This window comes from Tachysurus fulvidraco, chromosome 4 (genome assembly GCF_022655615.1).
Source record: "Tachysurus fulvidraco isolate hzauxx_2018 chromosome 4, HZAU_PFXX_2.0, whole genome shotgun sequence".
NCBI lineage: Eukaryota > Metazoa > Chordata > Actinopteri > Siluriformes > Bagridae > Tachysurus > Tachysurus fulvidraco.
This window is the reverse complement of record NC_062521.1, coordinates 27,537,134-27,563,421: the sequence shown is the minus strand read 5'-3', so window position 1 is coordinate 27,563,421 and position 26,288 is coordinate 27,537,134. Positions and strand designations below refer to the sequence as shown.

General features: G+C 35.7%; 2 protein-coding genes across 3 annotated transcripts in view; one reads left to right on the top strand and one right to left on the bottom strand.

The window, feature by feature from the left end:
• LOC113662712 (zinc finger protein 79-like) overlaps positions 1–21,225 on the bottom strand; it is a 59,956-nt gene extending 38,731 nt beyond the window's left edge. The window contains exons 1-3 of one of the 2 annotated variants that reach the window (XM_047812540.1): positions 21,172–21,225; positions 3,187–3,292; positions 1,668–2,658 (exon numbers count right to left, since the gene is read on the bottom strand). In XM_047812540.1, the coding sequence (XP_047668496.1) occupies positions 1,668–2,598 (931 nt within the window). In that variant the 5' untranslated portion in view covers positions 2,599–2,658; positions 3,187–3,292; positions 21,172–21,225. Of the gene's footprint in view, positions 1–1,667; positions 2,659–3,186; positions 3,293–5,569; positions 5,738–21,171 lie in introns of those variants that run through there. The other variant, XM_027177822.2, reaches the window with a different exon arrangement.
• LOC113662968 (zinc finger protein 658B-like) lies at positions 15,204–26,073 on the top strand. Its single transcript, XM_047812593.1, has 5 exons — positions 15,204–15,578; positions 15,796–15,858; positions 16,655–16,756; positions 17,246–17,816; positions 24,221–26,073. Exons 4-5 carry the CDS (start codon positions 17,306–17,308, stop codon positions 25,357–25,359), a joined length of 1,650 nt encoding a protein of 549 aa, XP_047668549.1. The 5' UTR covers positions 15,204–15,578; positions 15,796–15,858; positions 16,655–16,756; positions 17,246–17,305; the 3' UTR covers positions 25,360–26,073.
• Positions 26,074–26,288: the final 215 nt, after the last annotated feature.

Below are 26,288 nucleotides of genomic sequence, written 5' to 3'. Positions count from 1 at the left end.
GAGAGAAACAGATGAGTGAGACTGAGAAACGGGGAACAAAGAAAAGTGGACAGCGAAAACAGAGCATTTAATCCAGAATGGACAGACAACAAACATATCCACTCAAATCTGAAGACAGTGTCACTGAGACAGCTTTCCCAGGTCTGAGGAAAGTAGCCCTATACATCCTGACCATGTTTGACTCTGCGAGGCAGCTTTCTCTACAATGAACATAATCAAAACTAAATATAGTTCCAGGCTCCTCCACCACCACATGTGTATGAGAATAGCCCTGACTCCATTCAAGCCCAGGTTTAACCCTAACCCTAACCCAAGCCAAGCTAGAGATCAGTTCTCTCACTGAGTTATAAAAGGGAAAGCACTTTATTTAAACATACACAATTTTCACATTTTATTTAATTTCTCTTATTTTGAAATGTAGCCCTACTTTTATTTATTTAATGTGAGAATGTTATACTTTATTACATATCTACAATCATACATATGTTCAGTTTTATGTTACGTGACAATAAATATTGTCAAAAGATATTTGAATTGTAATGAATTTATTTGATTTGACAGTCAGGTATTGATTGCTTAAAAGTTGTTGATACAACTACTAGGCTACTTAAATATACAGTATATTAAACTAACTAGTTAGACATTATGATCTTCCGAAACTTTGCTTCAAGAAATTTTCTCTTACTGATCTCTTACTGAACCTCATTAAATTTTAGTTGAATACCTCTGGTCTAAAACATAGGGAGGAAACATAAAACATTTTTAAATACATATTACAAACAGGAAAAAATAAGCACTAGTTTAAGATAATTTCTTGTTAATTAAGATAATCCCCCTCATCATTTTATCTTCTTACAGACATTAAAGGGAGATGACAATGAATTAGCTCAAAATGATTTATTACAGCCAACAGCAACAGAAAAACAAGTAACAAGAATCAATAATGTTTGCGATTGAATGAGTGAAGAGTATTAACAGAATAAAATGTCAGGAAAACACAGCAAAACACAAAACTAAAGAGCATCTGGGGAAATACCTAAGAAGTGGCTTAACAGCCCCCTGTTTAACCACCACACCTTGTTTAAGTGCGATGCCATGAGGAAATTGAGGGGTGTTCAATTCATGCACCAGCCAATCAGACAAAGAAAACAAAAAAACAAAAACAAAGAATAAAACAACAAAATTCAGAACAACTAATCAATAAAACCTGTGCCCAGGTGGAAGCAAAGTGGTGACTGAACAATTGCACTGAACATGGTTCATCGGCTGTATAACAAAACCTGTTAACTCACGACAAGGTTCATCTGACACATACAATTGGATAGGCTTACTGTCATAGCTAACTAAAGCTGTATAGCAGTATAAAGGACCTTTAACATATCAAAAGCCGCTTCTGTCGTCCACACCAAAGACGCCTTCTACTGATCTACTAATTAATCAACGCATGCAAATGAGGTACTTTTTAAAACAATCATACTGTGATCAGCAATACATTTCTCACCATTGTGAACAAATTGGTAGCTTTTCAAGCCAGTTTATTATGAAAAACTCTTTTTTTACAATAGGAACCATATTATGGTTTCACTCCTGTGTGAAGTTATCTTTTTTAATTATTCTTCCCACAGTTTAAGCAGTGATATACATAAATACATTGGTGAGTTTTCAACCTGTGTGAATGCGTTGGTGAACTTTCAAATTACTTGATTTTGTAAAACTCTTCCCACAGTCTAAGCAATGATATGGCTTCTCTCTTGTGTGAATGCGCTCGTGGGATTTTAACTCACTTGAACTTCTAAAATTCTTCCAACATTGTGAGCAGCAATAAGGCTTTTCTCCTGTGTGAAAGCGCTCATGTTTTTTGAGATACTGACTGCAAGCAAAACTTTTTTCACACTCTGAGCACTGATACGGCTTTACTCCTGAGTGAATGTGTTGGTGAATTTTTAAATTACCTGAATTTCTAAAACTCTTCCCACAGTGTGAGCACTGATACGGCTTCAGTCCTGTGTGAATGCGTAGGTGAATTTTTAAATTACCTGAATTTCTAAAACCCTTCTCACAATGTGAGCATTGATGGGGCTTCTCTCCTGTGTGAATGCGCTGGTGGATTTTTAAATTACTTGATTTTGTAAAACTCTTCCCACAGTCTAAGCAATGATATGGCTTCTCTCTTGTGTGAATGCGCTCGTGGGATTTTAAAGCACATGAATGTTTAAAACTCTTCCCACAGTGTAAGCAATGATATGGCTTCTCTCTTGTGTGAATGCGCTCGTGGGATTTTAAATCACTTGAACGTCTAAAATTCTTCCAACATTGTGAGCAGCAATAAGGCTTTTCTCCTGTGTGAATGCGCTCATGTTTTTTGAGATACTGACTGCAAGCAAAACTTTTTTCACACTCTGAGCACTGATACGGCTTTACTCCTGAGTGAACAAGTTTATGTCTGTTTAAGTGACTTAGATGTCTAAAACTCTGTCCACATTGTGAACAGCAATATGGTTTCTCTTCTGTGTGAATGTACATGTGTCGTTTGAGAATATATGGTTTGGCAAAACTCTTCCCACACTGTGAGCAGTAGTGAATTGTTTTCTTGCCCATTCTGCACAAATCCCTCTGAGGTGATCAATTGTGTGAAGACAGCCAGATGACGATGTTTCACTGTGTAGCAGAACAGTAGACAAAACATCTTAGATTATTAGGTGCAAAACAAGTATCATGTGCTTTATTCATCAGTCACAGAAACTGAAAAGATGCAAAACAAACAAGCCCAAAACTCATGCTGAAGAGATTAGTGCTATCTAGAATGCTATCCATGTTCAGTTAAATATACAGCTCCCTCACAAAGAGCTGCCAACAAGTGTCCTGGACAAGAGTTTTAAGGTTACGTTGCATGGTTTCTGGTCATTTAGTGGCTTGACAGGTAAAATCTAACTTTATTCTTTAGCAATACTATGTAAGAGAGGATTATAACAGAACCATTCCATAACTGAACATATGCTGCCAAACTATAAATATAACCGATCAGCATAAAGACTATTGTTGCAAATATAATATCTGAAAGTAATGATGATTAAATAAACACAAAAGTCTAAGAAACCACAACTTCACAGCAATGTTTAGAGAATTTCAAATTAAATACGCTATGTATTTGTTATTTATCTAAAGAAAGAAAGAAAAAAGACTTACCAAGTTGAAGTGATCTTTTTCTTAAATCCCAGTAATTTCTCAGCAGTCTTCTCAGTGAGGACCTCAACTAAAATGTCAGGGTCTAAAATGTCTCCTTTAAGTACACCTGAGGACAAAGACACAGTCCAACAACAGGCCATTACACAGCCATTAGTCAAATATTAGCACCTTTATTATCTGAGTCTGGGGTGTGGCAGGTAAATGTCTATAACTATCTGGTCAATTAAGGATATGCAAAGTGACTGGAGGGATTGTTCTTATAATCAGTGTATGGAGAATGGAATCAAGTCAAGTCAAGTCACATTTATCGTCACATCCCCACAGCACATGTGCCTTGGCGAGTGAAATTATTGGGAGCGAACTCCCAATTCGCAGAACAATTTACATACAGTAATTAAACAGGAATTAAGAACAGTTTACATATGGGTGAAAATGTGCAAAATGCTCAATACCAGGTGAAATGTGAAGATGCAATATGCTTGTACATAGTCAGTACACATACTGTAGTGCATTCTGTACTATTAAACATATTTACAATTCACTACACATTATATACAGGATGTGGTAGCCTAGTGGTTAAGGTGTTGGGCTACCAATCGGAAGGTTGTGAGATCGATTCCTATGTCCACCAAGCTGCCACTGCTGGGCCCCTGAGCAAGGCCCTTAACCCTCAATTGCTCAGTTGTATAAAAATGAGATAAAAATGTAAGTCGCTCTGGATAAGGCGTCTGCTAAATGCTGTAAATATATATATATATATATATGGGTAGTTGACGTGACATGGCTTTTTCACTGTCACAGAAGATAAAACATAATTTATTTCACATTTTCATAATTTAGAATACTGTAAATGGTTAAACATTTTCTTGTTTTATATGAATTTGTTGTTTTAATACCCAAGTTATTGTTAGTTTTTTTTAGAACTTTGAGCCAAATCTCAAAATTGTCCTATGGTGTGACGGTAGACAACATTATTTCATAAATATTACATTTTATAAATAAAGAAAATAATGTTTAAAAATCTTAATGAACACTCCTGGCATAATTGTGCAAGTGTCTATTTCACTAAGTGGCCATCACTTTTCATATACATACATTTGTAAAAGTGTAGGAATTTTATAAAGTTTGTCACAGAAAAAAATGTCCTTTGGTGTTATGCAAAAAACAAATTTTAATTTGGGCAATATCATGGACAACTACATTTAATTGAAAGACCCCACTCAAGGTCATGTGACTGAAGACCCCTATGAAGTATTTCCCTCAGAATTGTTTAAATATGTAAAGATGTTTTAAGACCACTGAAGTTGTTAAGTTTTTTTGTCCTTTGGTGTGACACCCCTAAATTAAACTTCATCTATTCATGGTGAAAATTATTCTAATTAGTACTTTATTATTTAATATAATTTCTTAGTACTTTTTAAATGTCACACCATAGGACACATTTACAGTATTGTTGAGTGAAAAAGTGAAAAAAATATGTGAAGTCATTGACAAAATGAGTGACCAGTATTTTCTGAAACTGCAGTTTTCATACTCCACAACTATATGTATTTTTTCTTAAAAAGTTATGCTTTCCAAAAAAAGTACTTTTTCTTGGTCATTTGTCAACTACCCAGATATATATGTAATATGTTAAGGTGCAACAGACTTTACAGATACAGAAATGTCCAGTGGTAACAGATAGATTAATGTCAAATAGATTATTATATTAAATAATATTAGGAATATTAAGAATCTTATATGTAACTAAGTGTATAAGATTCATACAAAAATTCCGCTACATCAGCGTTTCACATTCGGACAAACTAGTATAATACACAACATATTTATGGCAGAATTACAGCCAACTACAACTGAGATAAAATAAAATGGAGCAAACTTTGGCATTGCTGCACACACTGACATGCAGAAGCAAATGTGTAAATACATTAGTCCTGTTACAATACAGAGGAATCTGAGTCTACATACACACACGTATATATATATATATAATGGAAAATACTATTTTAAAGCAGTTTATGCTGTACATTTATGGACATTCTCTGTAAATTAACAACACAGCTGTTATTTTTCCACATTATGCCAAAGATGACAAAGTAAACTTCTCTAAAAAAAACTTTCACTAAAAGTTACTTTATTTGAATGTGAATTGAACAATTATCTGCATTTAAACTTGGTGCTCATTATGTAAAGGGTTTTGACCTCACAAGTCATTTTATATATATGTTTACTTTTAACTTAAACTCTGCAATTCTGCACTCAAATCTCGGAAAAACAGCACATGGAGAAATAAGTTAGAAAATCCCACACACACCCCACAACATCATTAAACATTCATGTGAATTTAAGTAAATGCAAGATAATAAAGAGAGAATAAAATAACCAGTCTCTGTCTGCACACATGAAACAGTATATACTCGCGGTGCACCACTGATTAAGGTCCCACCTGCAACAATTGATAGGAACCTCTAACAAGAATCATAAAGCAGTGAATTTAGTTAAGTGAAAAAAAAATTACATTTAACAAGTTTTGATAACCTTAACCTATTCAATAAATAAATTATTCATTCATTACAAATAAAAAAGTCTTTAAACTCGCATTTCCCAGTCAACCGTCTACAGTGTCAAACAAAAAATATTACATGTCTACCTTCAGCATCAAGACTATTGTTGCAAATATAATATTTAAAAGTAACATCATACATATATCAAACATTAAGTTCCATCGACTATGCTAAGGTTTACCTGTTTCTTTCATTACTTCTTTGTATTATGTATTTTTCAGGAAACTAAGAAATAATGGACTAATTAACTGCAACATCGCATTTATTTATTTATTTATTTATTTATTTATTTATTTATTTATTTATTTATTGAAAGAAAACTTGAAGTGATCTTATTCTTAAATCTCAATAATTTCACAGCAGTCTTCTCATTAAGGACCTAAATTAAAATTTCTTAAGAATAGGAGTCTCCTTTAAGTACAACTGAGGACAAAAACACAGTCCAACAACAGGCCATTTCACAGCCATTAGCCAACTATTATCACCTTACCAACTGAGTCTGGGTTGTGGCTTGTGAACGAACAGAACCATCAGGTCAATTAAAGATATGTGAAAGGCCTTGATAGACTGATCTCATATCATGGTATAGAGAAGGAAATATTTGATTATTCCATTATATTTAATATATTTAATAAAAATAGGCTTTAATGAAATATAGCAGGATTATACGGAAAAACTAGTAAGCCTAAACCACAACACATATTTATGGCAGAATACAGCCAACTACAGCTGAGAAAATACAGTAAAGTTTAAGGCATATACAAGGAACAAACTTTGCCATTGTGTTAATAGAACATTATTCCAGATGTATGTCTAAATTCACTTCATAAAACGATTCAGTAAGCGTCATTAAGGTTTTACAAATACAGGTGTTCTTAATTGTCCTAAATTAGAAATGCTGCTCTTCATAGTGACCAAACTCAGATGATCTTGGTTACAGTGGATAGTTAAACATTTATAGAACAGTTGTAAGTTTCTGTTGAATGTTCAATATGAGCATATGATTCCTGGCATAAGAACCTAACAGTGTTTACTGATTTATCATATCAGCAGTTAGAAGGTACATATCATATATGTGCATGACACTCATCTACAGTTCCGGATTATCCACTGAAACAATACTGTGATCACCATCTGGCACATAAATTCCATGTCTTCCATGAACTCTTCCAATACTAGTTCATGATAAATATTTGAAAATATAACTCAAATGCAACTTATAAATTGAGCCATCGGACACTCTTGATAAAACAATTAGGTGCTCAGGTCAGTGAAACTTTAGATTTATTATTAGTACTAATAGCATTTAGTTAACTTCAAGCACTGTTCTTGTTTATTTTCGAAGCATATCCTCCACCTTGGCATCCTCTGTCTGACCTACAGCACATCTCACTTTCATACTCCTTTCATACATATCCTGAACTACTTTGACGTACTTCTCTGCCACTCCTGACATCCTCAAATAATACCATAGCTGCTCTCTCAGCACACTGTCATATGCTTTCTCTCAACCCACAATGACACAACGCAGCTCGTTCTGCCCACATTTGTACTTTTCCATTAACAACAGAGCAAAAAATGCATAAATTGGGCTCTTTCTATGCATGAAGCCATACTGCTGCACACAAATGTCCACTTCTTTTCTTAACCTAACCTCCACTACTTTTTCCCATAGCTTCATTGTGTGGATCATCACCTTTACACTAGTTTTGCTAAACCTGCGCAATTTTGCGTAAAATCCATGGACCTCACACCTACCAGCACCCCTACAGCTCCATTGTTCTCCTCCTTTTGTTGTGCAAACGGCCCCATCACCTGTGAGGCCTGGCTTATTTGCATTTGTTCACTCAGAGTAGCTCAGATCCAAGCCAGGCCAAACCTCTGTCTGTGACGGAAACCTTCAAGGCCTATCTATACAAAATAGTCTGTTTAATTTATATAAAAAAATAGTGTGCTAAGGTTTGTCATTGCCATAGTACATATCATATTTATACAACCATTGTGCAGACCTGGGGTCTATTTGACACATCTGGAAAGTTTAATGTGTCATAACTTGGGTTTCCTTCCACATATTTGCCTGAAATTTACCAAGATTGTTCCAAATTATGAACTTTGCAAGTAAAATTAATCTTGTCCTCCCGGGTCAATTTGACCCGGCCACATTTTGTGGGGCAATTGGTCAAACTTTTGCCCTTTTCAGCGCAATAAACATACATACAGACACAAAAATGCACACATAAAATGTCCACTAACACACGCACCCAAAACACACACTCACACACACACATACAAATTGGGCATTGCATCTCATTAGGCCTCCAGAAAAAAAAAGCTACACATTTGTAAATATTTCACTTTTGAAATGCCTTTGCCAAGCAGAGGGCAAAATATGATCTGCCAAAACACACACACACACACACACACACACACACACACACACACACACACACACACAGATGTTGTGTTTTCATATTCAAATCATATTTGTTTTCTCTCTTTTATTCATGAATTTAGTTGCTTCAGTCAGCTTTGACCTGGGGATGTTTGACATACACCAGCCAGTGGTTATAATAAAATAATATTTAATAATTTCTGTTTATTTTACTTAAAATCATGGCATAATATCATTTATTGTTTATAACTTAAATATAATAAAAAGCATAAGAGGTGTAAAGGAAGTTTTATTCACAATAAATTATGCCAATTTTGAGTGGGGTGTGTGTGTATGTGTGTGTGTGTGTGTGTGTGTGTGTGTGTGTGTAGCCCGTTTTTGGGTGATCAGATGGCATCTGGTAGGCAAAATAGACATAAGTGTAAAATGTTCAAAATGTAAGCTGATCACACAGAATGGTGATCATTGTAGAATTTTTACTTTATAAGCATTCAAGTCAATTTGACCTGGAAAAAACAGGTTTTATTATTTACTGACATTATAAATGGTCAAAATGGTTTCAAAACAATCTCCTGGCTTTCAAAGAGACATTGCCAAGAGATGGATTCATTTCAATTATACAACACCTTCTAACAGACAAATTTGCTGCGGTCTCCGACATCTGGACATGCTTCAACAAGAACTGTGCTGAGAGTTTCACTCCAGGAAAACACATGACCATAGATGAACAGCTGTTCCCTACCATGGTTTGTTGTCCATTCACACAGTATATCGCAACCAAGCCAGACAAATTTGGGATCAAGTTCTGGATGGCCACGGATTTGGAGACCAAATATGTCTGCAATGCATCTCCTTACTTGGGAAAGTACCCCAGTCGCCCAGGGTCCAGCTTGCGCAGTGAAGCACAAGCGATTTGCTACTGCACTGGACATTCCAATGTCCTCCTCTACCCACACAGTGCCGTCTTTTGTCGTCTGGCTCAGACAGGGCTTCCCAGTACCACAGTGCATCTTCTGTGGAGGCATGTTGGGTTCCTGTTCTCAAAATTCACTTTTGGTGTTATAATTCATTGATGTAATTTCATTTTCATTGGCTATCATTTTATTCTGTATGTGTAAGAACATGTCAAAAGCCATGGACCATAACTTCACTCAGCTTATGACATTTGTCTACAAACATACGTTGGAGACTGAAGTGTTAGCAAGTTTTCATTTAATCATGTATTAGCAACTTTTCATTCTTTCCCAAGTACGGGATGTCTCATAAACACTCCTCTGCTAGGCAAAGGCAAAAGGCATAATGAAATATCAAAAATTATAGGCATAATGTATCAAAAGGCATAATGAAATGCAATGCCCAATTTGTGTGTGTGTGTGTGTGGTGTGTGAGTGTGTGTTTTGGGTGCGTGTGTTAGTGGACATTTTATGTGTGCATTTTTGTGTCTGTACAGGTATGTATGTTCATTGCGCTGAAAATGGTAAAAGTGTGACCTATTGCCCCACTGATTAATTTTACTTGCAGAGTTCATAATTTGGAACAATCTTGGTAAATTTCAGGCAAATATGTGGAAGGAAACCCAAGTTATGACACATTAAACTTTCCAGATGTGTCAAATAGACCCCAGGTCTGCACAAGGGTTATATAAATATGATATGTACTATGGCAATGACAAACAGCACACAATTTTTTTATATAAATTAAACAGACTATTTTGTATAGATAGGCCTTGAAGGTTTCCGTCACAGACAGAGGTTTGGCCTGCCTTGGATCTGAGCTACTCTGAGTGAACAAATGCAAATAAGCCAGGCCTCACAGGTGATGGGGCCGTTTGCGCAACAAAAGGAGGGCTGAAGAACTGTGAAAATCTCAACAGGGGGGAATCACACCTTGGGACCTGCACCAGAAAATAAAAAATCCAGTATTTCTAGTGTTTATGCCCCTGTAGTTGCTACAGCTCTGCACATCACCCTTATTCTTAAAGATCTGAACTCCTCATCTTTGTTCCCTTCACCAACATGCCTGTTGAAGTCTGCTCCAATCACTACTCTCTTCCATTTGGGAATACTCGCTATCACCTCATCTCAACTCACTCCAGAATCTTTCCTTCTCTTCTAACTCACAGCATACTTGTGGAGCATAACCACTGATCAATGGCGTAAGTTTGATTTTGACATTGGTGGGGACAACATTCCACGTATTTTGTGCATAAAACTGTTGTTTTAAGAATACTTTCTTACTCACATACCGGTAGCCTGCATAATCACGTTGCATATTGCTTCATACAACGGAATATAGTTGCAGCTTACCTCAACACATTAGTGAGAAAGACAAAGCCAATCAAACAGCAACATGGGGTAGAAAGGCAGAACTCAAAAAAAGGCAAAGGCCAATCCTTTTAGAGAGGTGAGTTACAGAGGCAGGATTCATTGCAGGAGGTAGATCTGTTAACCATTTGTGTTCCACAAGTTGCACTATTTCTTTACAGAACGCCGTTGTAAAATATTTTTCATCTTATTTAATGATTCCTGGATTAATGTTAAATGAAATAAGTAAAAAAGCACAAGACACAGATGGACATCAGTGGTTATGTATAAATATATATATATAGGCTTGGTCGAATTATTGCTATGGACAATTTAAGAGTTAAATTTAACTCTGGACCCAAGTGTATTTGGTCCCACTCAGAATTGGTGATAAAATGACTCTTGACATAGTGTTCAATTTCAGAGTAAAATTAACTCTGTGTGGAGTAAAAATTTAACACTGCTCAACACTGAACAGAGATACTATCATTTAACACTAAAGGAGATGAACTCTTTAATAGTGTCACCACAATTTAACACTGAGGGATATTAAATTTGATTGTTAGCAAAATTTAACACTAAGGGAAAATTAACACCAATAGTGTTCATATTTCACTTTTTTAGAGTTTATTTACATTTTTATTAGTGAAAAAATCCCACTCAGTGAGTCCAATTTTAAAACCCATTTGGTGATCAAATAACTCAAATAAGTGTCAATATTTCACTCTGTGGTTTAACTAATTTTCTTTGCAACTATGCAAAGTCAACTCAGAGTGTTTTTTTTTTTTTTACATTGAATACATGGATTAGAATAGAACAGAAAAAACTTCAACGAACCATTTAAAACATTTATTAAAACAATGTCAGGCTTACGTGCACAAAAAAACGTCACATCTGCATAAAATGGCAATAGGGAGCAATATGGAAATAAGGGGCAATATGCAGTGCAGAATCTGTTGTACCATATTTCATTTTAACATCAAATGGTTTGAAATAACACAGCTTGTTAACATTCACTACCAGACTGACTGTAAATGCAAGGTAATGGTCATCAAAACCAGAAACAGAGTGTTTCCATCAGTGTTCCACATAACAGTACATCCTTCACAGCAATAGTCTTGATCTTACAAAACACTGGCATCTCACATGATACTCCTGTACAGATAATAAAGTCAGGGCAATACTCTGTACCATGATGTTTGATCCACTTTACAGAATAGACAAGTTCTGATATTTCCACTCCTAGTTTGGAAGCCATGTCAATGCCACCATTTTGTCCACTGAGTTCCACCATCTTCCTTGGACCAAGAGTCAATCTGTACTGTCTAAAATACTCCCAGTGCATTGCAATACAACCCAGGTGCTTTTTAGCTAGCGTTTTGGTGACGTTTTTGAAGCTTTTTAATTGTGTTTTAAAGAATTTGTGTTTAGCTTCGTAATGCATACACCACTTGTGAAGAATTGGTCCAATTTCTTTATACACTGTGGGTAATGCATCATGATGTGTTGCTTTGGCAACAGATTTTTTTCTGAAAATATTTTTATGAATAGCTGGTGATGTTTAATTATTAAATGCTTAAGATAAATGGTCATGCCTTCAGAAAATATGATGTTAACAATCTGCAGAAATAAAAGCAATAAATACCATTTATCATCTCTCCACACTAAATCACCAAATAACAGCGGCATGTTGCGCAACAAGCACCATGACTGGATAGCAGTTAAACCCAAATAGTTGCTTCCACCAAACAATCTGACCATTGGAGGACAGTTCCTCTGCTGATTGTAACCATAATCAAAAGCATGTATTCTACCAGCAAGATCATCAGATTTTATCTTGTTCTTGATGCCCATTTGACGCCATAAAAACCCATTTGACACCATAAAAATAAGGTAGTGTAGAGTCATCTTGTAACCTTTAACAGTGCAGAGCATGCATCTCAGTTGTTCTTAGTACAACCTCAGGGTTATCTTTTTCTCAAGAACACAGAAACGACAGCAATATTGAGCCTCAAATGACTCCAAAAACCCTAAGCTGTGTAAGCCAAGGCTATCCCCTGTTACTTGAACAATTTTACCCCTAACACAACTTCCAGATACTGGATTCTTAACCCCCTCAATCTCAAGCACTTTTAGATAATTTACTAAAGGTTCGATAATAGAATTAAAACCATACCGTCTAATATCCAGTGCCTGAAAATGGCACAAAAATGAATATTATCCAATGAAGAGTTAAAAATGGGGGTGAAATTCCTTAATGTAAAATATAAAGCACCCAAATTGTGTATACCTTTTTTGGAACCCAAAGGATTAGCGGTGTGAAATAAAGGATTACTTTTAAAATGTGCCGCATCACTTACTGTAAGTCAAAATAAACACACCTTCCTTTGTAACATGCCTGGGTTTAAACAAATCAATAAAATGCGGATTTGTAAAATTGACTTGTGTTTCTAAAATGGGAATATAAGCAAATTTATTTTATTGGTTTTATTTCTCCTGCTATCAAATCTTGGGTTAACTTGCCACAAAGTTACCTATTCGGAATTTCCCAAATTAAACGCACAAAACTACACAAAGTGCATCAAAATACAATCCATGCAGTATTATTAGCACATTTATTCACATAAAATATTAAAATTGTGTTTTAGCATGTTACTTAAAAGAATCTAGTCATGGGTTCACAGTCCAGTGACTTCTGTGCCAGTCCCAAGCCTGGATAAATAGAGAGGGTTGCGTCAGGAAGGGCATCCGGCGTAAAACATTGCCAAATTTAACCATACGAAGCGTCAGTATGAATTTCATCCCGGATCGGTCTAAGCCCGGGTTAACAATGACCGCCATCGGTGCCATTGACATACAGGGTGCCGGTGAAAATTGGGCTACTGTTGGTTGAAGTAGAGGAGGGAGAAGACTGCACAGACAGAGAGAGAAGAGGAAAGGTAAGAGTGTAGGATTTAGAATAGGAACTCTAAATGTTGGTGCTATGACAGGGAAAGATAGAGAGCCTGCTGATATGATGGAGAGAAGGAAGGTGGATATACTGTGTGTACAGGAGACCAGGTTGACGGGTAGCAGGGCTCGTAGTATAGGAGCAGGATTCAAGCTATTTTATTATGGTGTGGATAGTAAGAGAAATGGGGTAGGTGTGCCTGAAGGAGGAGTTTGTGAGGAATGTTCTGGAGGTGAAGAGATTGTCAGACAGGGTGATGAGTCTGAAGTTAGATTGAAGGGGTGATGTTGAATGATGTTAGTGGTTCTGCCCCACAGGTAGGTTGTGAGTTAGATTTGGTTAACACTTATTTTCAGAAGAGGGAGGAACATAGAGTAACTTACAAGAGTGGAGGTAGGAGAACACAGGTAGATTACATCCTATGTAGAAGAGGCAATCTGAAAGAAATTAGTGACTGTAAAGTGGTAGTGGGAGAGAGTGTAGCCAGACAGCATAGGATGGTGGTGTGTAGGATGACTCTGATGGTCTGTAAGAAGAAGAGGTCAAAGATAGAGAAGAAAACCAATCGGTGGAAGCTGAAAAAGGAGGGATGTTGTGAGGAATTTAGACAGAAGTTGAGGCAGGCTCTGGGTGGTCAGGCAGTGCTGCCAGATGACTGGGAAACTACAGCAGAAGTGATCACGGAGACAGGGAGAAAGGTGCTGGGTCTGTCATCTGGATGGAGGAAAAAAGATAAGGAGTCTTGGTGGTGGAATGAGGAAGTTCAGGATAGTATCCAAAGGAAGAGATTAGCCAAGAAGAAGTGGGACATGGACAGGACTGAAGAGAATAGACAGGAATACAAGGGGTTACAGCACAGAGTGAAGAGGGAGGTGTCTAAGGCCATGCAGAAGGCATATGAGTTGTACACTAGGTTAGACACTAGGGAAGGAGAGAAGGACTTGTACATGTTAGCTAGGCAGAGGGATCGAGATGGGAAGGATGTGCAGCAAGTTAGAATTATTAAGGATAAAGATGGAAGGGTGCTCACAAGTGAGGAGAGTGTACAGAGGAGATGGAAGGAATACTTTGAGGAGCTGATGGATGAGGAAAATGAAAGGTACAAAAGAGTAGTGAACTCTGTGGAATAGAAAGTAGATAAGATTAGAAAGGATGAAGTCAGGAAGGTTTGAAGAGGATGAAAAGTACAACTTGTAATTTTAATTTAGGTCCTTACTGAGAAGTCCTTGCTGTGAAAGTATTGTGATTTAAAAATAAGATCACGTCAAGATTTATTTCCTTAAATAAATAAATAAATAAATAAATAAATAAGTTGCAGTTAATTAGTTAATTATTTCTTAGTTTCCTGAAAAATACATAATACAAACAAGTAATGAAAGAAACAGGTAAGCCTTAGCATAGTCGATAGGAAATGTGTCTTTATATTCCTTAAAAATATTAAGTATGATGTTACTTTTAAATATTACATTTGCAACAGTAGTCTTGATGCTGAAGGTAGACATATTTTTTGTTTGACGGTGTAGCCGGTTGACTTTGAAATGCGAGTTTAAAGACTTTTTTTATTTGTAATGAATAATTAATATAGTTAATAGGATAATGCTATCAAAACTTGTTAAATGTAATTTTTTCACTTAACTAAAGCTTATATTCACTGCTTTATGATTCTTGTTAGAGGTTCCTATCAATGTTGGTGGGCCCTTAATCAGTGGTGCACCGCGGGTATATGTGTAATCACTACAAGCAGGTTTGCTCAGTAGCATCATGTGTGCAGACGGAGACTGTTGAATTTATTCTCTCTTTATTATCTTGCATTTACTTAAATTCACATGAATGTTGAATAATGTTGTGGGGTGTGTGTGGGATTTTCTAACTTATTTCTCCATGTGCTGTTTTTCCGAGTTTTAAATGCAGCTTATTTTTCCCTCAGATGCTAAATTTGAGTGCAGAATTGCAGAGTTTGAATGTAAAAGTAAACATAAATATAAAAAGACTTGTGAGGTCAAAACCCTTAACATAAACAACAAGTTTAATTGAAAGTATGTATGTATGGGGATAAATATTATAGAGGGTTCTTTAAGTAAATCCTGCTGTAATGTAATCGCGCTTCCTATTATCTGCGCCGGTGGCGCTATAGCGCACTGAGTTTGAACTATCTGCAGCAGAGCTAGAGAGAACTGCTGTGGGTGAGTTGGTTCTGTTGCAGCGCCGTGTTAAAAGTTCAACAATATGGGTTTCATATCGAATGTTACACGATGTATGTAAGGGATTGCACACAGTGGAATTTTTTTAGAGTGTTTTCTGTTCATATTTCTGGGTGTTTTGATAGTTTTATTTCTGTTTGCAAGAGTTCAATAATCTCTTGATGTGCACCATTTTCCCCCATGTGCTTTTCTCGAATAGATGGAGCTGTATTCCATCTTAACATGACTCACTGTTCTCTTTTTTCCACTGCTCTGTGTGCAGGTAATTGTCATATAGCATTTAAGAATTTTCTGTGTTTTGCAAAATTTTTTTTCGCAATCTGTATTTTGTAGAGCACTCAATTCGCTGTTTGAATGTTTCCCATTGATTTTATTCTATGTTTAACATAAAGTGGATGGTTATCTTGTATTCAATATAATATACTTCTTCTGTCTATTTTATATTCTTATTTGATGTTGAAAATGCATTGTATGATCACAAAACATTAAAATTTAAAAGAGAAAAGAAAGCAAAGACCTGTTGTATTGGCAAAGTTTGTATAATTTCCTGGAAAAATAACAGCTGGGTTGTTAATTTACAGAGAATGTCCATAAATCTACAGCATAAACTGTGTGAAAATAGTATTTTCCATAAAAAAATTGATCCATTTATCAAAAAAATACCAAAGTAATGTGATTTTATACTTTTATTTTAGAAACTTCAGACAATACAAATGGCAAATTAAACCAATATATTGATCACAACTTGTAGTTGGCTGTAATTCTGCCATAAATATGTTGTGTATTAGACTAGTTTGTCCTAATGTGAAACGCTGATATAGCAGAGTTTTTGTATGAATCTTATACACTTATTTACATATAAGATTCTTAATATTTTGTTCTCCATACACTGATATAAGAACAATCCGTCCAGTCACTTTGCATACAGTATATTTACTTGACCAGATAGTTATAGACATGAACCTGCCAAACCCCAGACTCGGATAATAAAGGTGCTAATAGTACTAGGACTAATGGCTGTGAAATGGCCTGTTGTTGGACTGCGTTTTTGTCCTCAGGTGTACTTATTGAAGGAGACACCCTGACATTTTAGTTGAGGTCCTCACTGAGAATACTGCTGAGAAATTACTGGGATTTAAGGAAAAGAACATTACAACTTGGTAAGTCTTTTCTTTCTTTCTTTAAATAAATAAATAATGCATTTAATTTTATATTCTCTAAACATTACTGTGACTTTACAGTTAGTCAATTATTTCTCGGACTTCTGTGTTTATTTACAGTTAGTCAATTATTTCTCGGACTTCTGTGTTTATTTAAACATTTACTTTTGAATATTATATTTGCTACAATAGACTTTATGCTGAAGTTCAATGGGTTATATTTATAGTTTGGGTTCTGTTATTAGAAAAAATAATCCTCTCTCACATAATATTGCTAAAGAACAAATTTAGATTTTACCTGTAAAGCCACTAAATGACCAGAAACCATGCAACGTAACCTCAAAACTCTTATTGGCAGCTCTATTTTATGAATTTTGCCCATGTTTATTTACTTGCAACTTTTCAGTTTTTGTGATGATGAATAAAACACATGATACTTGTTTAGGACCTAATAATCTAAGATGTTTCATCTACTGTTCTGCTACACAGTGAAACATCGTCATCTGGCTGTCTTCACACAATAAATCACCACAGAGGGATTTATGCAGAATGGGCAAGAACAGACTTCACTTCTGCTCACAGTGTGGGAAGATTTTTGCCAAGCCGAATATTCTCAAACGACACATGTACATTCACACAGGAGAGAAACCATATTGTTGTTCACAATGTGGATGTTGTTTTAGCCAACTAAGTAACTTAAACAGTCATAAGCTTGTTCACTCAGGAGTAAAGTCGTATCAGTGTTCAGAGTGTGGGAAGAGTTTTACACATTCAGGTAGTTTAAAAAGTCACCAACGCATTCACACAGGAGAGAAGCCGTATCAATGCTCACTGTGCGAGAAGGGTTTCAGAAATTCAAGTGATTTAAAAGTCCATGAGCGCATTCACACAGGACTGAAGCCATATGTTTGCTCACACTGTTCGAAGAATTTTAGAAATTCAAGTGCTTTAAAACGCCATGAGCGCATTCACACAGGAGAGAAGCCCTATCATTCCTCACACTGTGGGAAGAGACTTACACAGTCAAATCATTTGAATGTTCACCAACGCATTCACACAGGTTGAAAACTCAAAGTATTCATCTGTATCACTGCTTAAACTGTGGGAAGAATAATTAAAATCATCTGCATGCATTGATTGATTAATAGATCAGTAGAAGCTGTCTTTGGTGTGGACAACAAGCGGCTTTTGAAATGTTGAAGGACCTTTATACTGCTACAGCTTTAGCTAGCTGTGATTACAGTAAGAATTTCCAATTGTTTGTGTCAGATAGTCATTTTATCTCCGTAATGGAGTTAGCAGCCAATAATCTCTCGTGTGTGTAAGATAGGCTGTGATGTGTTACTTTCTTTACCAGAGTTGACAATTAAGAGAGACCAGACAGTTAATCTGGCAGAAAGGATGACGACCATTCTGTATGGAGAACAACATGATTGTTAGTTAACTTCTAGCACCATGAATGCATGGCAGGATTTGGAAAGTCAACCGCTACCACACACACATGTTGTAGATGGTCATTCTTCGTGGCCTAGAGGGAAATTTGGCCTTTTTTGCAGTTGTCACCTTCTCATGAGGTAAGTTTTTTTTTTACTATATAGCCAATAAACCATGTTCAGTCACCACTTTGGTTCCACCTTGGCACAGAGAAGCCTTTATTTTATGGATCGGTTGTTCTGGTTTTGGTTGTTTTATTCTTTGTTTTATTCTTTGTTTTGTTTTCTTTTGTTTGTCTGATTGGCTGGGGCATGACTTGAACACCTCTGAATTTCATCACGGCATCGCATTTAAACATTGTGTGGCGGTTAAACAGGGGGCCGCTAAGTCACTTCTTAGGCATTTTCTAGATGTGCTCCAGTTTTGTGTTTTGCTGTGTTTTTCTTACATTTTATTCTGTTAATACTCATTTGATCGCAAACACTATTGATTCTTGTTACTTGTTTTTCTGTTGATTATGGCTGTAATAAATTATTTTTTGAGCTAATTCATTATCATCTCCTTTTAATGTCTATAAGAAGATAAATTGATGAGGGTGATTGTCTTAATTAACAAGATGTTCCAGTGTAGCAGTGACAAAATACATGAAGTACTTCATTATTTATCAGAGTCCGTCTTAGACAGTCTACTTGTTGCATATTTGAGCCATGTGTGACATCAAGATTTTTGTTCTGGCACTAAGGTAGTGAAATGAACTTCCCCTGAGCCTCTGTCTTCCTGAAATTAACTTAAACTAATGCTTATTTTTTCCTGTCTGTAATATGTATTTAAAAATGTCCCCCCCCCCCATGGTTTAGACCGATGCTATCCTTGCTCTGTGATCCTATTGAACCAGTTTTGAAGAATTCAGTGATTCAAAGCTTCTGCCAAATGCCATAAATGTAAACTCGAATTCGTATAGCAAAAAATCAATTGTTAAATGTACAGTACAAAAGACAGTTGGCTAAACAAGCAGCACTGGGGCATTCCAACATATTTGTAGTTGTGTGAACCTGTTAGAATTCTCTGGTTTACTTGGTGAAGAAGCCTGATAAGTGCTGCTGCTGCTACCTCTGCTGATGTCATGGATGATATTGCAAAAGAACCATGCAAAGACAGTTACTGAATAACAAATCTTTGAAATTTAATCAGATGAACAGGGATTATTTCTAGAAAAGATACAGTAGGTGTAATATTCAGTGATATCTAATGATAAACAAAATGTCAGAAGAAACTGACATTGTGGTTGACATGCTTGTCAGTTTGAAAAGTTTATTTAAAAAATGATTATCTAAATTATAGAAAAAGAAACTCTTAGAATGTATATGTTTTATCAAAACAGAACAGAAAGAATATCTAGGACAAAACAAAGGATAAGATGGTCATAAGATTTGGTCATAAACAAATGTCACACAGTCAGCCCAGGACTGTGCAACAAGTAATCAAGATGTCCTATTTTGAATAACTACGTCTCTCATAGCCTTTAATTTATCATTGACAAACTGCAGAGCTTGTTCAGTATCATTCACTATGGATAAGAACATATATGTCAAACTATTTATTTTATTCAGTGTGTCTGAGGTGCCTCCTCTACGGACCATGAACCATTGTACCACACCATATAGTGAAGGCCAGGGGTCAGTTAAGGTATTACCAAAAAAATATGAAAGAACAGATCACCTGCCATGGGGATGAAACACAGGGGACTCAGTTGGGTTATATATATATATATATATATAGATAGATAGATAGATAGATAGATAGATAGATAGATAGATAGATAGCCTTACCCAAGTGCGCTTTTGCCATTTGACCAACCTCAAATTTGCCTATGAAAATCGCGAACATGAGTCAGAACATTCTTCGGTGGATCAGACTTTTTCCAACTATCAGTCAAAACCTCCAAGGGATCTCGTATATCATGGCCAAATACAAGCTTATTCGGAACCGTTCCACATCTGTCTACAAAAACCGTTCCACATCCTTTTCATTAAATTTTGGAATCAATCTCAAATTACCCACAACATCAAATCTACACAAATCATGCCCACTTCCTGACCCCATTAGTGCCAGAAATTGTTCCATATTTTATCAAATTCAAGAGATAATGTTCACGATCCAATTATATCTTCTAAAGGCTTATCTTGGACGGATAACGTAATTTCATAATGATTTGCGTTTTCCAAAAGTTGGTCTTTAGAAAAGACCTCCAAAAGGTCATCTGATGGAGTTTCAATAAACTCCTCGACAGAAGCCATAACGAAAACACAGTAAGCGAATTTTAATACATGTAAGAAAATTGAAGTGCAGTTCCCCCTAACTAAACCATAAACTAACAAAATTAAACCTTAGTTTTCATACAGTTACTTGTGGCGGGTATTTACACATTGTAAACCAGTGTTTGCAACAACAACAACCAATTGACTAGTTGCCATTACAAAACACGGACATGTTCCCGAGCTATTGCTCTAACGGCGTTCACCATACAAACAAAATAAACTAAAAAAAAAAAACAAATAGAGCATCCAGTTAAGGATACACTCTTTTCCTAACCAGGGAAAAGCAGTCCAAAATGATTACCTGTTCAACATATCAAAACAGCTTACATACCAAATTCAATTGCGCACAAATGTTTACCAAAACAAAAGGTAAACAATATACCTAATTCACTGCAGCCCTCCAAAACTAAAGTTTCAACAAATAACCAATATAAATGGAATTTACAACGAATTAACCAAATCAAATTCGGATACAAAAAATTCTAAACTGTAAAAATGACAACATTTGTCACAACCGGCTCAAGTCATGACAAATAAGGAGGATGCAGTGAAAAATACCATTTAATCTTTGATTTGAACTGTGAATAATTAGTCTGAACTTTGATAGAAACAGTTTAAACCTAACAATGTATTTGAGAACACAAATGCAAAAACAATACTTACAAAATAAGGAGGAAAACCCAAGCGGAAAAAATCCACTCAAAAATCCAATCAACACTTAAATAAGGAGAGATAACAAGCAACAGGTGCACACGATTTAGCAGTACAGCTCCCCCACTCATAAGTGCTGATATGATAAATCAGTAAACACAGGACATGGTCATGACAGGACTCATATGCTCAAATTCAACATTCAACAGAAACTTACCACTGTTCTATAAATGTATACTGTAATTATTTATATACAAACTATCCACTGCAAACCAAGATAATCTGAATTTGGTCACTATGAAAAGCAGCATTTATAATTCAGGGAAATTTAGAACACTTGTACTTGTAAAATCTTAATGATGCTTAGTGAAACTTTAAAATAAATGAATTTAATAGTGGTGAATTTAGACATACATCCGACATAATGTCCTACTAACATAATGGAAAGGTTTGCTCCTTTTATATTTGTTACATTTTACAGAATTTTCTCAGTTGTAGTTGGCTGTATTCTGGCATAAATATGTGTTGTGGTTAAGGCTTACTAGTTTTTCTGTATAAGCCTGCTTCATTTCAAGAAAGCATATTTTTGTATTAAATATATTAGATATAATAGAATAATCAGATATTTTGTGATCTATACCCTGATATGGGAACAATCTTTCCAGGCCTTTTCACATACAGTATCATTAATTGACCTGATGGTTCTGTTCGTTCACAAGCCACAACCCAGACTCAGATGATAAGGTGATAATAGTTGGCTAATGGCTGTGAAATGTCCTGTTGTTGGACTGTGTTTTTGTCCTCAGTTGTACTTAAAGGAGACTCCTATTCTTAAGAAATTTTAATTTAGGTCCTTAATGAGAAGACTGCTGTGAAATTTTTGTGATTTAAGGATAAGATCACTTCAAGTTATCTTTCAACAAACAAACAAACAAAAAAACGAATAAATAAATAAATAAATAAATAACTGTGATGTTGCAGTTAATTATTTCTTAGTTTCCTGAAAAATACATAATACAAACAAGTAATGAAAGAAACAGGTAAACTTAGCATAGCCGATAGGAAATGTTGTGTTTTTCTATTCCTTAATAATATTAAGTATGATGTTACTTTTAAATATTACATTTGCAACAATTGTCTTGATGCTGAAGGTAGACGTGTCATATTTTTTATTTGACAGTGTAGCCGGTTGACTGGGAATTGCGAGTTTAGACTTATTCATTACAAATAAAACAGTCTTTAAACTTGCATTTCCCAGTCAACCAGCTACACTGTCCAGCTACAATATATTCTCTCATAATTATCTTTACTTAAATTCACATAAATTTTGAATAATGTTGTGGGGTGTGTGTGGGATTTTCTAACTTATTTCTCCATGTGCTGTTTTTCCGAGTTTTAAATGCAGTTTATTTTTCCCTCAGATGCTAAATTTGAGTGCAGAATTGCAGAGTTTAAATGTAAAAGTAAACATAAATATAAAAAGACTTGTGAGGTCAAAACCCTTTACATAAACAACAAGTTTAATTGAAAGTATGTAGGTATGGGGATAAATATTATAGAGGGTTCTTTAAGTAAATCCTGCTGTAATGTAATCACGCTTCCTATTATCTGCGCCGGTGGCGCTATAGCGCACTGAGTTTGAACTATCTGCAGCAGAGCTAGAGAGAACTGCTGTGGGTGAGTTGGTTCTGTTGCAGCGCCGTGTTAAAAGTTCAACAATATGGGTTTCACATCGAATGTTACACGATGTATGTAAGGGATTGCACACAGTGGAATTTTTTTTAGAGTGTTTTCTGTTCATATTTCTGGGTGTTTTGACTAGTGAGGTCAAAACACTTTACATAATGAGCAACAAGTTTAAATGCAGATAATTGTTAATTTCACATACGTTTCCATGTAAAAAAGTATATAAAAAATATAACTTTTAGTGAAAATCTGAGAAATTTACTTTGTCATTATTGGCATATTGTGGAAACAGCTGTGTTGTTAATTTACAGAGAATGTCCATAAATATACAGCATAAACTGTATGAAAATAGTATTTTTCCATGAAAAGTGTTTTTTAGACTGTAGTGTTTATTTGATAAATGGTTTAAAGTATGAATGTGATGGCAAATTAAACCAATCTTTTGATCAAAACTTGTCCTGGGACTCAAATTCCTCTATATTGTAACAAAGGATTATGTATTTACACATTGGCTTCTGCTTGTCAGTGTGTGCAGCAATGCTAAAGTTTGCTCCATTTTATTTTCATTAAATATTACAATATTTTCTCAGTTGTAAATATGCTGTGTATTATACTAGTTTGTCCTAATGTGAAATGATGATGTAACAGAATTTTTGTATGAATCTTATACACTTAGTTACATATAATATTCTTAATATTTTGTTCTCCATACCCTGATATAAGAACAATCCCTCCAGTCACTTGGCATATCTTTAATAGACCAGATAGTTATAGACGTGTACCTGCCACACCCCAGACTCAGATATTAAAGGTGCTAATAGTTGACTAATGGCTGTGAAATGGCCTGTTGTTGGACTGTGTCTTTGTCCTCAGGTGTACTTAAAGGAGACACCCTGGCATTTTAGTTGAGGTCCTCACTGAGAAGACTGCTGAGAAATTACTGGGATTTAAGAAAACGATCACTTCAACTTGGTAAGTCCTTTTTCTTTCTTTCTTTAGATAAATAAAGAAAACAAATTATTTAATTTATTAATTGAATATTAATGTGATGTTGCAGTTTTTAGACTTTTGTGTTTATTTAATCATTGTTACTATCAAATATTATATTTGTAACAACGTAACCTTAAAACTCTTGTCCAGGACACATGTTGGCAGCTGTATTTTGAGGGAGCTGTATATTCAACTGAACATGGATAGCATTCTAGATAGCACTAATCTCTTCAGCATGAGTTTTGGGCTTGTTAATTTACATGCAACTTTTCAGTTTCTGTGATGATGAATAAAGCACATGATAGTTGTTTAGCACCTAATAATCTAAGATGTTTTGTCTACTGTACACAGTGAATCATCGTCATCTGGATGTCTTCACACAATTAATCACCACAGAGGGATTTGTGCAGAATGGGCAAGAAAATAAATCACTACTGCTCACAGTGTAGGAAGAGTTTTGCCAATCCAAATATTCTCAAACGACACATGTACATTCACACAGGAGAAAAACCCTATCAATGCTCACAATGTGGGAAGAGATTTATACAGTCAGGTGATTTAAAAACCCACCAACGCATTCACACTGGAGAGAAACCATATTGCTGTGTACAATGTGGATGGAGTTTTAGACAAATAAGTAACTATAACAGACATACGCTTGTTCACTCAGGAGTAAAGCTGTATCAGTGCTCAGAGTGTGGGAAGAGTTTTGCACAATTAAGTAGTTTCAAAATCCACCAGCGCATTCACACAGGAGAGAAGCCCTATCAATGCTCACAGTGTGGGAAGAGATTTATACAATCAGGTGGTTTAAAAAACCACCAACGCATTCACACAGCAGAGAAGCCGTATCACTGCTTACACTGTGGGAAGAGTTTTAGAAATTCAAATGTTTTAAAAAAACACCAGCGCATTCACACAGGAGAGAAGCCTCATTGCTGCTCACAATGTGGGAAGTGTTTCAGAGACGCAAATGATTTAAAAGTCCACGAGCGCATTCACACAGGACTGAAGCCATATGTTTGCTCACACTGTTGGAAGAATTTTGGAACATCAAGTGAATTAAAAACCCACGAGCGTATTCACACAGGAGAGAAACCATATCACTGTTTACACTGTGGAAAGAGTTTTACACAACCAAGTAGTTTGAAAACTCATCAACGCATTCACACAGGAGAGAAGCCGTTTCATTGCTTGCAATGTGGCAAGAGTTTTTCACAATCAAGTGGTTTAAAAAAACACCAAAACATTCACACAGGAGGGAAATCATATCATTGCTCACACTGTGGGAAGAGATTTACAAATTTAAGTGGTTTGAAAACTCATCACCACATTCACTCAGGAGATAAGCTGTATCATTGCTCACAATGTAGCAAGAGTTTTACACAATCAGGTAATTTAAAAAGTCACCAACGCATTCACACAGGAGAGAAGCCATATCACTGCTCACAATGTGGGAAGAGATTTACAAAATCAATTAGTTTGAAAACTCACCAACACATTCACACAGGAGAGAAATTTTGAAGGACCTTTATACTGCTACAGCCTTTCCAATTGTATGTGTCAGATGAACAGGGGTTTTCTAATGCCATTTTATCTCAGTAATGTAGTTACAGCCAATAATCTCTCATGTTTGTAAGATAGGCTATGATGTGATACTTTCTTTAACAGAGTTGACAATTAAGAGAGACCAGAGAGTTAATCTGTCGTACAGGAGGATGACCATTTGGGATGGTGAGCAACATGACTGTTAGTTAAATTCTACTAGCACTATGAATGCATGGCAGGACTTGGAAAGTCAACACTACAACACACAGATATAAATTTTTTGTAGATGGTCAACCTTCATGGCCTAGAGGTAACTTTGGCTGTTTACGCAGTTATCACCTTGTCATGAGGTAACAGGTTTTGTTATTGTATAGCTGATGAACCATGTACAGTGCAATTGTTCAGTCACCACTTTGGTTCCACCTGGGCACAGAGAGGCTTTTATTTTATGGATTGTTTGTTCTGGTATTGGTTGTTTTATTTATTTTTTTTATTTGTCTGATTGGCTTTGGCATGACTTGAACACCACTGAATTTCAACATGGCATCGCTTTTAAACAAGGTGTGGTGGCTAAATAGGGGGCTGCTAAGCCATTTCTTAGGCATTTCCCCAGATGCTCTCCAGTTTTGTGTTTTGCTGTGTTTTCCTGACATTTTATTCTGTTAATACTCTTCAACAGGGGCAGTTCTAGGATTTAGGATTCTAGGATCATCTTTAGGGGGGCTTAGCCCTCAGTGAGAATTTAAAACAGGAAGTTTCATAATATATATTATATATATGACCACATAGTAAGCCAAAATTTATGGTATTATTTACAATGGCAAAAGTGGAAACTTATTTCTGAAAGTAAAAATTATACTTTTAGTTTCAGGCTGGCTGAGATCACAGACAGGGGGTCTGGAGCC

Excerpts from the sequence above, each read along its gene's own strand:
- LOC113662968 (XM_047812593.1), top strand. The coding sequence starts at position 17,306 with ATGGGCAAGAACAGACTTCACTTCTGCTCACAGTGTGGGAAGATTTTT. Across the intron at positions 17,817-24,220 it reads TCACCAACGCATTCACACAG|AATCACCACAGAGGGATTTG; the intron begins GTTGAAAACTCA and ends CTTCACACAATT.